Raw genomic sequence first — 16,840 nt, 5'->3', positions numbered from 1 at the left:
AAACTAGTGAATAAGTCAGAGACTGCCTTTAAATACAATTTTCATTCTTCCTTGCAAATTAAATAAAAACTCATATAGAATTGTACTGTCAATTCGTAGAGCCTTATTCAATTATCATTAAGTTAAGTCCACATTTTCAGTTATTATTTCGGACGTCTTATAAAAAGACACGGAAGCACAAACAAAAATAAAATGCCACCAGTTGCCGCATCTTGGAAGCTATTAGCAATCCAGTTCCACTAATGTGATTTAATTTCAAAGACTTTCCGATTCGACTCCCACTTAGAAGACAACTCCCACCTTTTCATCGAAACCATTCTTTAATTTGCTGCAGAATCAATAATTCTGGTCCTCTGGGAGGATTTTAGAGACATTGTCAAGAATTAAAAGACTGGGAAGAAAGCTACAGGATAAAGAAAGAAAGGCAAGAGGAAAGCCGGAGTGATTGAATCCAATGTCTTTTCTGTTCTTGGAATAGTTCCAGGTTGACTTGCATTGTCTCTTGAAGTCGTTTATTATAAAAATGGAATTGTATCTGGGAAATGGCACCATTCCTTCAAAATGGCGAATTATTTTAGAAAAAGTAAAAATTTGGGATTTTGAAGGCATTTCAATTTATTTCAATAATCAAAACTTAGTGAGAATTTGAAGAAAGGATATGTTTTAGTGGTTAGGTTATTTTTCAGTGTAAAAAGACTATATTTACTATAGGGGTTAGATGTTTTAAAATTAAAAAGATTCCAACCAATAAGAATAATTTTAAAAGAGAGTTTGCATTTATAGCAGTCTAGAACAAGACTGATGAGGAAAGCGAAGGTACTGATAAAAGATTTCCTAGAATACTGAAATAGCCGCAACGTTTTCCCCTTGACACTATGCTATACTTAAATAATTCAGTGGCCTTTGAATTTTGATGGGTAGTATTAAAATACAAATCCAGCAGGTATTTTAACATTCTTTCTTTTGATAAATTGCGCCAAAATTTGGTATTTCATCATTTAGAATATAATAACGCACGTGGCACAAAAATCGCTTTTTTAGTTATTGTCGAATGGCAACACTCAAATATAAACAAACCACCATACGAACATTTCCGGGTGCTTCATTGGGCATTTTTACATATGCGATTCATTCAATTCACCACTAATTAATGGAGCCTCAAAATATTATCAGAATTATTGGTGTCAAATGAACAGTTAAATCGAGAGCCTAAACAAGTTTAATAGCCCCGAAATTGATCATCTTATTTATTTACCCATTGAATTTGGTGATCATTTATTCCGAAACAATTGTTTCACAAAAATGGCTTTTTCATCTTAAAAGTAAAAACAAATATCTTTTTAACGCTATCCATTTCATCTCCTTACTATTCTATGTTTTTTATAAATATTTTTTAATTCTTTTAATAATGCGTAATTTACAAGTATGAAAAATTAAATTTGACTAGCTACATACACTATTGTTGTTGTTACTTATGGCACTTGGCACGGACAAGCCCGCTGTTCAAAGGCAGCCAGTTTAAGTCTAAGAAGGAGCGCCTCATGTTTTTATTGTACAGCCAACTTGGGTCAAGGGTACGACTTGACTACTCAGGCACTTCTCATTCGCTTGCACAACCCCTTTTTATAAAAGGGCACATTCACACATCTCACAGAGAGAACAGGAAGAGCAACCTTGCCCAAACCAGACTCGAACCCGGGACGTCCAGATCACGGGGAAGATGCGCTACCCCTGTGCCAGGACGCCGGCACATGCACTATATGCAAAATAAGGTTTTACTAGTGATCCTTTAAAACTATACGAAACTTAATCTTCTGTTTATCTACATTTATTTCTGTTTGAAAAAAATTATGGGAGGGCAAAAACATTCGTAACTACATTTTTAATGTTATAACAGAAATTAAATTCATCCATCATAACGATCAAACGCGTGTGTTTTCAAATTTTAAAATAATAATAAATTACAAATTTAAAAAAAAAAATGTTTTTCTTCGGGCATTAATTCCTAAATGAGATTTTGACTTCTGATTTTATTTCAAAACATGCACCTTTTTTTCCTTAATTTTTTTTTTTTTTTATTCTACCTTTAAAAGTTTCAGTTCAAATTTTGATACGTGTCTACGAATAAAAAAGAATGAAAAGAAAAATCTATTTAGAAAATCTCATCACTTCTCGTTGTCTATTTTCAAGTGGTTTTTAAGTGGTGTTTGTGCCGTCGAAAAACAGAAAGACGTAAGACGGTGGTGGAGATGTTTCATTTTTAAAGAAGAAGAAATCTTCTCAAGTTTTGAATGCGTTTAATGCTATGGAAAGAAATATATATCTTCAGGTTTTTTTACATATCCTTTTTTGAAGGCTGTAACGATTGCCTTTTTCTAATATAGTATGATTTTAGTTGTTTGTCAAATGTCAGAAATGGGCACCGCTGGTTTAATAAAGGCTCTGAATTAGTGAAATTCATTTAAAACGTATTTAAACCGCAAAACTTATGTTTAATGCACAAAATATACAAAAGTAAAGAAAAAATTATTCTGTATGTGATAAATATTGCAAAATATGATTTAAAATATGAGCAATTCTTTATTCTATGCCTTGGAAAGATAACTTATATCTTTTAGTATATTGATTAATCACTATTACAGACAGTTTATCAAAAGCACAGCCATTCTTAACAAAACCTGATTTATGCTCTAGGAGACTTTATAGACAAAGTCAACAATTAAAGGACAGAAAAGAAAAAGCATTGAATAAGAAAGAAAGTAGCAGAAAAGAGCAGACGCCTAAGTTCAGGATCTCTTTTGCTCCTTAGATGAATACCAAGTCTGCTTGAATTTGGTTTTGGAGTCATCCATTATGGACACTATACGGTTACAAAAAAAAAAAAAAGGATGCAAGAAAAAGATGATGATTTTGAAAGCAACGCTATTTCATTCAATTAATTGCATCGTAAATGTAGTTTTGGTTTGTTCTGGGACCAATTTTACTATGAAATTGGGATAGAATATTTTAACTTTTTACGGAAAATAAAAAAATAGTTCTGAATTTGTCTCGTGATACTTATATATGGCATAATTTGTAGAAAATATAGTAGTTTGCTGAAAGTACTTTACTGACAGGAAAACTGGAATCATAATTCCTCAAAACAGTTTTCCTATTAATCCAAATTTTAGGTCATTAAAATATCGAAACATTGCTTATAAAAAGTCTATGTTATACTAATGAGACAATAAATTAAATATGAATTTCAAAAAATTCACCTAATTTTTATACGTTTTCCTTTTTATAAGCTATCCTATTTATAAGACAATGATACAAATCACTTCCATATGACTTTCAATCGAGCATCTTGGCTTGTAGCTTGAAGGGAACATTCGGCACGAAGTTATGAATTACATATTTTACTGTATTAATTTTTAATATGTGATCATTTTGAAATTTCAAATAGTATGGAGTTATTTTTTTTTGTCGTTGAATGTCTACACTATTTCCTATAATATACTGAGGTACACGCAATCCCAGATAAGCAACAGTAATATGTCAATGAAATTCGAGAAGTACTAGAGCTTGTTCTTCTGGAACGAAAATTTTGAAAGTTTTGGAAACTGCAATCAATGATTTTTCTAATGTATTTGTAAATAATGGCCAATATCACTTTCTTTATTTATTATCTCTTCATTCTTTGGTCCACTTCTTAAAACTGCTTCATGATCAATTTTTCCCAATATTTTGAATGATTTTAAAAGGTTCAATGATTTTAAATTGCACATTAATTTTGAATTTTGTTAATTTTATTTTCCATTCATTCAAACAAAATCGGCAAACTCTGAAAAAGAAAACGAAGATTCTTTATTAAACTGTAAAAATATCGATTCGATAAGCCGAAAAGAGAAACTTCATCTGAATCAAGTAGAACAGAAAGCCATTTTTTAAAAACAAACTCCACCGACAAGACGAATACTTCTCAGATGATTAACTTTAAACGTTGACAAGCGGACGCGATGCGAAGAATTCCCGAAGGGAGAAGTTGACTTTATCAGGAGGTTAGTTCGTCGCTTTTCCCTCGCGAACCACGGCATTTTCCTGCTTTTCTTGTCATTTTGAGAAAATGAGCTATAGCATTTTTTAACCATTAGCTGATTAATGGAAATTCTTATTTCTGATCAAAAGGTTAGCCTTAATCAAACTGAAATTGAGATTCTTTCTTGATTTCTCTTTCAATTTACTTAATGAACGAAAAAGTTACATCGGATGCTAAATCAATCAACTTAACTATTTTATTTCATTGCTTCAGAGATTTACTTCGGAATGAATTTGATGAAAGTATTGTCGAATCAAATATTTCCCATTTAGGTAGATGGTTTATTTCTTCAATCTGTGAATACAATTTTTTCTTATCGCTCGACAATCATTATACATTGTATATTCTGTTTTATTTTAAAACTGTTTCATGGATACAATTTGGAGAGTTCCAAAAAATTGGGAATTCGAATACAAGTAAATGTTTAGGAGAAGTTTAATGAAATCCAAATTTTAAAAAGTGTCATAACGTTGAAGCAATTCCCTTTAAAAATACTTATTTTGTACTTTAAGTATTAATACAATAGATATTATTAGGTATTTTAATATTATTAATATAATTAATTTATATTATTATTTTAATATTATTAATATAATTAATTTATATTATTATTTTAAAATTATTAATTTTATAATTATTAAATATACCTAATTATTATTAAGTCTTTTTTAAAGTATTTTTTTATTCCAAATGTTTTTCTGCGTTTTTATCAATGCAAATAAGTTGATAAGCTGCTGTCCATTTGTATTCCATCAAATATGCATCATGCACTTTATCCTGTATATCCTAATCTTTTATCTAATTGTTTGAAAAATATCCCTCCCCCCTTTTTCCTATGAGGTCTCTCTTTGCGTTTCCACTGTCATGTTATATTAGAAAAAGTAGTACTTATTTTTATATCTCTGACATACTTTTATATTTGAAACAATGTTTAGAAACATTCTGCATAATATTCATCTCTTGTATGGGAGTACTGCTATTCAGTTACGTCGGAAAAGTTGGTTTTCATATTTGAAATAAAAAAAATCAAATAAATCAAAATAATTAATAATAAAATTTAATAAGGAATAATTAAATTCTTTTCTTTTCCACATATGCAGATTATTACTCTTGTAGATGTTTAATTCTTTCAATTGCATGGTAATTATATTTATCTCAAAACTAAATAATATTTATATTCACTGAATACACTGTATCATCAATTCTATTTAAAAAATTACTGTTTCATATTTTTATAAACTACAAATATTATAATCTACAATATAATATATACTTTGCCCTCATTGTATAATTTTACCAATTGTAAATACTAATTGCTTATTGTGAAAAAAATCTTAATTTATTTGGGAGATGATATTGCTTAATTGTTATTGGAAATCTTAAATCTAATTTCATTTCAAACCATTTTGAATATTAGAGAATAAATAAACAAAAATGAAACTAAACAACAAAAACATATTCATTAATAGTCGCCTCAAGTGACCAGTTGATTTGAAAGTGATAATGATTATATTTATTTATATAATTTCATGCCCATGATTCTTCCAAACAATCAGACATTAATACTGAAATTATTTTTTCTTACTCAGGTAAACATAAATAACAAATAGTGCTTTCCTAATGGAGGCAGTCCCATAACAACATAGCGTTAGTAAAAATTTAAATACCCGGTGAGTCTTTTTAAATTTCTCGATATTATAATTTTATGTTTTTATTTGTCTTATAAACTGCACAGAAGTAAAACAGAAACCTTCTTCTTTAACGTTAAATAATGACAGAAAATCAAGGAATCGAATAATTCATCAAAAAAATATAAACCATTTGAATTTCAAGTCAGCAATGGAATCTATTGCAGGAAGTTAGCCAAAAATAACACTTCTAAAAATTTGCTAAATTTCATCAAAAATTCGCACATTGGTATAATTAAAAATCTATTTTTTAAAACACATTTAAAACGGTATAAAATATATTTTTCTGCGATAATATTTGCGAATAAACGTCAAATTTTAGCTTAATATTTAATATAATAAAATTAGCTCCAAGTGCACATTTATAACCCGAAACTTATATATGTGCCAATGTTGGTAGCTGTTCATCGAATGGTCTCACAGGTATAGCATAAACACACACAAATACACTAATACATCTTAATTTAATCCACATTTACTAAAAAACATATTTATAAAAAAATCTTAAATATGTTTACTTTTCAAAAACAGATGTAACGATACAAATTAATTTTATCTAAGGATCTTAATTCATTTATTTTCTTTTGAAAATTTCAATCTCAAAAGTAATTTAATATAACGATACTAAGGAAAATAATCCTTTAAAGCGATAACTACAGTGGCTCAAAAAATTGAGAGTACAGGTTACTTTTACTTGATAAATGCGACTTCCAATATAAATAACACATTACCGGGAAGTGCAAACTTGTTTTTATTTTTACACATATGAAATGGTTTAATTTATAGTAAAAATAAAGAAAAATCAACGAAAAATTTCTAAATTGAAAAGTTTCAGAAGCATTTTAAATAAACATACGCAGAATTTTGCCTCAAAAAATTGAGAATACACCCGTGAAATTTTTGCAATATCGCGCATAGAAACAAAGTGTCACTGTTAATTTGTATGTCTTTTGGCTCTTATAAAGGTCTCTAAACGTCATGGTACCGATTCGACCAATTCTTGGTGGTATCTGAAGATATTTTAGCCCATTCTTCTTGCACCACTTGTTTTAAATGGGTTTTGTTTCTAATTTTGTATTTTTGAACCACTTTTTCGAGTATCCCCCACGAATATTCAATGGCATTGATGTCAAGTGTACTGTTGTGGTGTGTGTAACTGTTGTTTACAATGAAAAAGACATCATATTTTGATGTTACGTGCATTCTGTTTGGGGTCGTTGTCCTGCTGAAAAATGGAATTTCCATCTAAACCCAAATTTTTAACACTTTCCTTTAGATTGCTGCTACCATATGGTTCATCCAACTTGTTGCATAAACTTTTCAAATCATATGCAGAAGTGTAAGTGCTGAAACTGTGCTAAATGCCATTAAACAAGCTGGATATAAAAGTAGCATTGTTAGAGAGAAACCGTTCGCCAGCTTGCAAATTCTGAAAAAGCATTTGAAGTTTGCAAAAACTCATCAATTGAAGACCAATAACCTTTGGAAGAAATCTATATTTAGTAATGAAAGAAACCTCAACATTTTTGGCAGTGACAACCATCTTACTGTATGGAGAAAGCCTAATACTACTTTGTATCCAAAACATTTACGTCCTACAGTTAAACATGATGGTGACTCCGTGGTGATTTGAGGTTACATGGCTTCATCCGGGGTAGGAAATTTAATTTTTAAAGATGGCATTATAAATGATACGGTTTACTTGGATATACTTCGCAGCAATCTAAAGGAAAGTGCTAAAAATTTGGGTTTAGAGGGAGATTTCATTTTCCAGTAAGACAACGACCCCAAACAGAATGCACGTAACGTCAAAATATGATGTCTTTTTCATTGTAAACAACAGTTACACACACCACAACAGTACACTTGACATCAATGCCATTGAATATTCGTGGGGGATACTCGAAAAAGTGGTTCAAAAATACAAAATTAGAAACAAAACCCATTTAAAACAAGTGGTGCAAGAAGAATGGGGTAAAAATGTCTTCAGATACTACCAGAAATGGGTCGAATCGGTACCACGACGTTTAGAGGTCAGTATAAAAGTCAAAAGACATGCAACTAAATACTGACACTTTCTTTCTATGCGAGATATTACAAGAATTTTATAGGTGTATTCTCAATTTTTTGAGGCAAAATTCTGCGTATATTTATTTAAAATGCTTCTGAAACTTTTCAATTTAGAAATTTTTTGTTGATTTTTCTTTATTTTTACTCTAAATTAAACCATTTGTTATGCGTAAAAATAAAATCATGTTTGTACTTCCTATAATGTGTTATTTATATTGAAAGTCGGATTTATGAAGTAAAAGTAAGGTGTACTCTCAATTTTTTGAGCCACTGTAAATAATTTTGAAACAAATTCTGTATGGATATCATTAATAGCTACATCGCAGCAATAAAATTAAATAGAAAGTCATTTTTTTTATTTAAGTCAATTTATATTTGAAAAAGTTTATTTTTATTAGTCAATACTCAATTTGCATGAAAAATGTAACTCAAATTATAAATATTAATCGTATATATATATATATATATATATATATATATATATTGATGACCTACTTTTGATTAACTTCGACAATACTAATATTATTACTAATTGCTATCCAAAAGATTTAATTCTAAAAGATACAAATAAAAATCAACTTGATGCTACCTTTCTGGATTTAAAAATCGAAATTGCTAATGATAAAACAATAGTTGGTATATACGATAAAAGGGATGATTTCAACTTTAAAATAACAAAACTATGTAACTACCATTCCAATCTAAACTCTAAAATTTTCAAAAATCTAATTTTCTCACAAGTTAACAGGATCAAAAGGGTTTGCAATAATAAAAATTCTTATATTGAAGCATCAAATATCCTCCTTAAAAATTTAATTAAAAATGATTTTCCTAGAAATTACTGTAATGTTAATTTTTTAATTAAACAAGGTATGGTTTGGGATTAATCCTTTGGCTTAAATAAAAATAGAACTTTACTTGCATATTGGATCACTCAATAGATGGCGCTGGGTGCCTACCTCGGTTTACATAATTTACCGTTAACTTTTTTAAAAACAGGAAATCACAATCGATTGTTTAAAGCTTCCTTGACTGTTGGATGGTATGTCCTGGCTTTTTCGTTTTTAATTTTAATTTTAATGCTGTTTTTGTTTTTTTGTTATTGTTTTTATTGTATTTTTACTTTGTTGTGGTTCTTTTTTTCTAATTTGTTATTTTGTATTTCCTTTCTGTTAAAATGGTATATCTCTTGAGCATAATTTCAGGGGATTTTCGGGTCACGAGGAATCATTATTAGACAAAGTCTGTATGTCCTCACAGAAAAAAATCCCTTTATTTGAATCCCTGCCTGAGGGTGACCCTTGAAAAAGTCTTCAGGCCGGATTCTTTTTTTAATATTTTTTTAATAATTTTTTTGGTTTAATTTTTATTTGATTTTTGTTTTTCCTATTAACTTGATTCTAATACTTTTGTATATATATATATATATATATATATATATATATATATATTTCAAATTAAAATCAAGGTCATTTAAGAAAACTCGTTATGCAATACTAAAATTTTAAATTTTAATACAGTCTTTTCTATGTATTTATCGTGTTTTTCATTGAATTTCACATGATATTTTATTGAATAATAAGCAGAAATACCCTTTAGCATAATATTGAAGTGTATTTCATCTCCAGTAAATGTTTTCGGTGAGTATTCATTTCTCATATTAGAACACTGAAGCTTTTGTACAGTTTTTCAGAGTACCTGAAAATCGCAAGACGTTTCGTATTTTTTTTAATAAGCTTTTAAAATCACTGATTAATTACATGAATATGATATTTAAATATGCCATCTATTGCAGGTATTAAAGCTTATAGATAGACGTTCACTTTCAAGAAAAGACTTATGTCTTCAGGGCAATATGTAGCATCAAATTATATCAAAAGAAATTACTTAAAAGACTATAAGACTTGGAAAACAAATGCAATCCATAAGTGCAGTCAATCACCAAATATCTTAAGACATGGAAAATTCCGTAGAAATTTTACAAGTTTCATCAACTTGAAGTCCATTCACGGTTTCTCGGATCAACCAGTCTTCTTCCACAATACGAAAGCTTTTCTGGGTTCTGGTATTTTCAGCTACATTTTTACTCAGGATCCACAAGATATATGATTTTTGATATGATTAAGTTCAATAGCCAGTAGTTTTGAGGTTCCAAGTCAATCTGGAAGAGAATTTGATTTTCCCAACTGTAATCTTTTGCAGTCTGAATCGAATGAAAGGAAAATTGGATATATATATTGATGACAATATATCCACCGGCACACCCCTGATATTTTCTGAACTTCGAGGATTACAATACTTTTAAAAAATAGAAAATGGCACATTGAAACTAGATGAAAAACCATGAATTGGGCATGAAATTTTTGATGAAATATTACAAAATGAAAGAAAACTGAGCGTTTCAAAGTGGGTTTAGAACTATCAGAATTTTTGAAATAGTGCTCATTTGATGGCATGACATTGCATCCCATTCAACTCAGCATTTTCGAATCTGATTCCTTTACATGTTTCAGAAGCTGGGATGAACAGTGGATTGGCACTCACATTGTACCTGATGTCAGCTGGTTACCAAAGCACAGTTCACACTTTCGGATCCAAAATAGTCATCCACGATCCGAATCAAACTCCAAATCCAGAAGAGGAAGGACTCTTTATCAGTCCAGGACACGACACCTTAATATCCTTAAAACAGACTCTCTATCGAAGATTACCACATCCTTATCCAGATGGCTGCAAAGATTACGATGCAGACATTAGTTCCAAAATAAGAACTAAAAACGACTGTATTCGAGCCTGTATCCAAATGAAGTCCTACGAAAAATGTGACTGCATTGATCCGTCTTTAGGAATCACGAGCAATTTCAGACCCTGCAACTTATCAAACGCAAAGGAATCCTGCTGCCTGAACGAAGAACTAGATGCCATGGCTCAGAGTGCTTCCCCTTGCGACTGTCCCTTGCTATGCGTATCTTTGTATTACAAAGAACAGATTTCAAGATCCCGTCTCGTATCACGAGATAAGTTAACACGGTGGGTTTTGCAGAATGATAAAGTGATGATCAAAGTGTTCTACTCCAGCAAGGAAAGAAATGCTCGTGTGTGAGCAGATGCCCAAGTGGAAAAGATCTGAGCTTTTAAGTCACATAGGAACTGTGTTAACAATTTTCGAACTTTTCAAAAAACTTATATTTTTCGAGAAGAATCTTTGCCTTTTAAATCGAAAATGAATGGAATGGAATGATTTAAAATTTTTATTATATATATGTCGTTACCCTGTATTTCTGATTTTTTTCATCATCGTAGATCATTGGAGAAAATAAACAGTAACGTCTCAGTTCACTGAAAATGATCCATAAAATATGCGAGATGCGGCTATAGAATCTGAATAGAATAGAATAATATAGAATCTGAATATTTTCTAAATATGTTTTTAAGTATTATATCATTATATAATTTTTTTTAAGTTTTGCGAAACTTATTGAAAGAAAGTGTAGCACTTGTAAAAAAATTGCAAGCTCAAAATTCACAATTTCAGCAGATATTCTCGTTTAAAAAATTTTTAAAAAAATGAAAGCTTTTTAGTAGAATAGAAAAGGCTCATATTCAACATTACAGAAATATTATTTAGTTTTTTTTCCTTCTTTTTTTAGTTTTGTAATGTAATCCACTTCTCTAAACACGAAAGTCAGAATATTAAAATATTTAAGACAATGATAGATATACATTTTAAATTTTTAAGAAACATAAGAATTGCAAAAATAAAGAAAAAGACTTGTATTCGAACAGCAGGAACCAGAAAATGAGCAAAGAGAATGATATTTTGTTACAAGATTCACGAATATCCTTATCGTTTCCACATTTTTAAACACGGTGATTTACAGAACTAAAGTAAAATGCGATTTGCACCTGATACATCAGTATCAATTCCATCACAAAATTTCTAATTGATAAACGTTAACATTGTTCATTTAAAAAGCAAAATAGCCAACAGAAAAACAGAAATTTGCATTTCCTTCAAACAAGAGAGTAGGTATTACTACTCCTAATCATTCTCGAAAACCCACGAACCTCTCTTTCAGATCCCGAGAGTCCGTCTGACAGATTCTTCCTACCTTCAAAGCTCCCGAGACTCCAATCTTAAATATTTCAGCGATATAAACACGCCAATAAACAAATGCACGCTTTGGAAAAAGCAGCAGAAAAAGAAGCGAAATAGTTTGGCCTGAGTTGATTCGCAAGAGCAGACAGACAGACTGCAGCATTCTTCCGGAAATGGATATTTGCTGAGGCACCTTGGGGATGGCAGATGGTGCTTTTCTTCGGGTTGGATTTAACTTTCGAGGATTAGAAAAAAGAATACTGTTCTTCTCTAAAGATTATGAGGGAAAAAATAAAGATAAATAAAATGAAAAAAAAAATGATGAACCGAGTTTGCGTTTGAATTTCTGAGTTGCATTGGATAAACAATTTACTAATGTAATTGTCATTATGAAGGCGCAAACTTTAGTGAGTTTATGATATAAATAATATTGTTTGAATGCTTGGAGAGTACCTATTTGCAATGTTCAATTTCTAAAATATATGGTTTTATTTATTTTGTTTTTGTGTGCAGGCATTTTTTCTTCAAAGCTGTTGATCAACATTTGTTATTATATGAAATTTTATGTTGTACAATACTTTAAAATATGTGTGTCAAAAATATTGTTTCCTTTCCAAATAGTCACAGAAAGAATAAGAAATGTAAAAGAATATTTGTTTCATCTATCAATATATAAATCAATCATTTTATGTAGATCAATCACCAATTACAAATCAATCATGGTACACATATTACTTTAATTTTTTGATATTAATATAGTTTGTAGAATAATCGAAATTTTTTGTCATTCATATCGTAAAAAATATATTGCTACAAAATGTGTTCTTCGCAATATCGAATAGTCGAATTTTCATCTAGTAGGGAAATTGTGTGTTAGTAATGTAATAATGATATTTCATACTCTGTCCTTTATTGTTAATGTCATGTTTCAAATTCATTATCTTAAGACATATTTCACCTACTGGCCTTCCTTTGAAATAATATTTTTATTGCACCAATCAAATTCCCATTGTCTGAAATGTAAATCCTCCAAATATGAAGACGTTACGTCGACTGCTTCTCCCGCCAGGTCGTCACAAAGAAAGGATACTTTAATTTGAATCACCCTGTACTTTTAAAAATTCAATTATAAACAACATTAAAAAAGCTTTATTTTAAAATCCTTAACTCTATTCTGTTCATTAAGTTTTGGTATACGAAGAATAGAAAAATTACTGTAATCGTAAAAAAATTCGAAGTCGAGAACTTGACAAATTTTCACGCTTTGGACCTCCTTGAACTTCAGAAACACATTTTTGGAAAATGTCAATCTGTGTGTCTGGCTGTTTGTGACAAAAATAACTCAAACATGCTTCGAGCTAGAAAGATTGAAGTTGGTCTTTACATCAAATTTATAGATTTCTGTCAAGTTTCGAGCAAAATCTATTCATAGGAAGTCTTTCTGTCTGGTTGTTGGAATATAAATTAAAATGATAATTATAAAACGAAATCAAATAATTTGGTACACAGATTTAATATCTGTATAGTAGACATATTTCAAATTTTCAGAGAAATCCAACTACGGGGTGAACGTCTGTGGCTCGCAACTGTCAGAAGCATGTAAAAGCTGACTCAAGGACAGCTTGACTTAAATATATGAAATTTTATATGCGATTTTGCGATTGCAGTTATAGTTCTGTACGAAATTCTGGTCAAAATCAATTGGGGAAAATGATTCTAAAACACAAATTCATATTTATTAGAGTGTATGCGAGAAAGTTATGGGAGACTACTGCCGTTACACGCTGCCACAGGTTATTTACGCGGTCCTTCGTATTGCACTCGATTCTTATAGCCTCACAAGACCATAAAAATAGGAAATATTTGGTGACTGTCAGGTTTCTTTGTAATCTGTTTTAGTTACGCATTGTCTTTTGTGGAATGCAATTCTTCATTCTGATATCTCATATAGATATTGAAGATTTTAGCAAAATGGCTCATCTTCATTTTCTAATAATGGGAAAAATAAAGAATTTGAATATTTACTAAGGGAAGGGAAATAGTCTTAATTTCATTGGAAAAATGCATTTTATGCTTGAAAATAAAGCAAAAAGTATATTTAAAATGTGTTCAAATCTTTGAAAACATTGCGTTCTACAATTAAATTGAGAATAATCATTGACAGTAACATTGATATTAAAAGAATATTTTTCAGATTTTAAAATGGAGAAGAAAAAAATCAGTTTTGCAAAATGATATTTTTGGAGTTATGAAGGAAATCTCTTTTATTATTTCAATCGCATTTAATTTTGATATATATATATATATTATATATACATAAGATACATATATTATATCTTTTTCGTTAGTAGAAACGTAAGTAGTTCAAAACAATTTGAATATTACTCAAATTGTTTTGACCCTTATTAGATCCTACTAATTTAATCTGTTTATTTTTAAAAATATATTATCATAAAATATATTGAAATAAATATAATAAGGTTCCGAATAAGCATAAAAATAATAAGGTTTCGAAAACTCTTTTAGCACAACTAAAGGAAACGAAAAGAATACATATTTAAAAAAAAATCTTATAGAAAGAAGATAATAATATTACAGTCGTTGCCAAATAAAAAAAAAGTTAAGTGAAATAATTATGTAAAATTTTCTGTATACATTTTTCCCTAAAACAGTTAGGCACTTGAATAATTTATTTTATGAAGTAATTAATTTAATAAATCACACTTTAATATTATTTATGGAATATAAATTACATCATAGTTTAAGATGAATTAAGTTAACAAATTTCCATATATTAATAATCATATTCATAACTAAGGAATACGCACATTAAAACATTAGAGACCTCAAGACATAGAAAATTAGTTTTAAAACAATCTTTTTTCTAATTAGTTTTCTGTTTAAAGAACTATTACAAAAGATGATTTGATGCCAAATTTCACAGCTGTCTAATAAAATAAATTGTAAAGATAAAATAATAAAATTAATTGGTGGAAATCATTTTATTAAAAGCTGCGATAAATTAAATGTAAATTCTCTTTCATCAAATATAAATTTGAAATAGCTTCCTAGAATTAAATTTCTTTTAGCTTAAAATTCTAACAAATGTTAAAAAAATTCTCAAGTCTATGTATTTTAATAATTATAAAGGGATTTTCAATTAGTTCTGTTAACTTTATAGATTCTATGTTTATTTTTTTTAAGATTGATTTTTTTCTCCTTGTTCGAAATTAAGTGCGATGAAATATCAGATTTCGTAGGAATTTTAACTTTTTTTTGTCTGAAATGAATGCAGATCTTTGAAAAAAGTTTCTTTCCATACTCTAATAGTAATAAGTAATCTTTTTTTTATTTAACCTTCTTTGCTTAAAGGAATAAAAAAAGGGAAAATTATTTTGAACTCGTATTGTATGTTTCCTTTTATTTCTGCATATCAATTCAGATAATCAAAGAATAAACTTTCACAATTTTACCGAAGTGAGAATAAAAATATGAAAGAAACTTAGAAAAATTGAAGATCGTTTGCAGACGATTTTTTTTTTGAGTAACGACTTGCATAAGTGAGTACTTTATATAATAACTTACTTTTTTATCACGTATAGAAAAGTTTAGTACTGAAACTATTTTTATTATTGATAAATACAGAAACAATAAGACAGGAGCGGTTTTTTGATATCTCTTATATGAAATATATCAAATCGTCAAAGAATTCGAATTTCAGAAAAAGAATCTCCATGTTTCAGACATCTTGGAGTTTAAAAAATACATTTTTAAAATTATATGTGTCTGTTTGCCACTCTTTCTGTCTATCTATGAACATAATAAATAAAAGTGTCTTTTAACCTCGCAGATGAAATTTAGTATGTTGTCTTTACACCAAATTTTGAGTGAACTTCATTTACAGATTTTCTGCCTGAGTATTTTAATACAGGAGAAAGTTGTTACAACAAAAATAAACGAGATGGATAAAATTTGGTTATAAGTTTGACCTAAAAAATGCAACTTTGTTTTAAATTTTGAACCAAACTAGTGAAGTGATTAACTGTCTGTCTTTTTCTTATTTTCAAATGTACATAAATTTAACTTAACGATGCTACTACTTATTCAAATAAATTTTGGTATGCATTTTTAGCATGTAAATCGTAGATTGTTATAAAATTTTGTACTAGTATTATAAATTTGGAAACGGGCTGACCGTCTGTTAATCTGTACTTTTGTAGAAATTACACAAAAATGTAAAGACTTAAATAATTTAATATGTTATATGGTTTCGCCAATGAATTGAATTTTGTTTTCATTTAAACGAAAAAAAAAAAAGGTGTCTGTAATATAAACATTTGGTTACCTACTACTCCAAACCCACGTACGTGGGACACTTAAAAAAATAATGTAAAAACTCGTGGCATTTACAGCATTGTCCAACATTCATATTTTAAGTGAAAGGGAGGGGAGGAGAGCAATTTTATTTGAGAATATGAAGGAAAGTTCTGGAGAGACCCTTCCAACGTAATACAAACTGCGTACTCTCTTTTAATGATAAAACTATTCTAACCGATTGAAAGAGAGTTTTTACATAGATTGAAGTGTCGTATGTTTAGTGAAAATGAATGCCATTATGTTGAAATTCGAATATAAATGTAAAACTAATTCGCATTTAATAATAAAAATAAAACTATTGGAAAAAAAAATCCAATTTGTTTTGAATAACTGAAATTCCTTTACATATGTTAGTTAAGAGTTTATTTACTTATAATTGTTTATGCTTTTAAAATTCAATAACATGCCAATAAAGTTATGACAGTAAATTACGAATTTCAAAGTGATTTTTATTTCTTTTACAATAATATCAAAAAAAGTGAATAAGTCATAGACTGTCTTTAATTACGGTTTTAATTCTTCCCTGAG

At 29.1% G+C, this 16,840-nt stretch overlaps 1 protein-coding gene across 1 annotated transcript; it reads left to right on the top strand.

Annotated features, from left to right (window-relative positions):
- Positions 1-10,357: 10,357 nt before the first annotated feature.
- On the top strand, positions 10,358-10,939 carry LOC129968194 (degenerin deg-1-like). The gene has a single exon (XM_056082046.1). It carries the CDS (start codon positions 10,358-10,360, stop codon positions 10,937-10,939), a length of 582 nt encoding a protein of 193 aa, XP_055938021.1.
- The last annotated feature ends 5,901 nt before the right edge of the window (positions 10,940-16,840 follow it).

This window comes from Argiope bruennichi, chromosome 5, assembly GCF_947563725.1.
Source record: "Argiope bruennichi chromosome 5, qqArgBrue1.1, whole genome shotgun sequence".
NCBI classification, from domain to species: Eukaryota; Metazoa; Arthropoda; class Arachnida; order Araneae; family Araneidae; genus Argiope; species Argiope bruennichi.
Note: the sequence above shows the minus strand (reverse complement) of the source record. Positions and strands in the feature narration are given on the sequence as shown.

What these genes read in the sequence shown, in the direction of transcription:
- LOC129968194 (XM_056082046.1), top strand. Translation starts at nt 10,358, where the DNA reads ATGAACAGTGGATTGGCACTCACATTGTACCTGATGTCAGCTGGTTAC.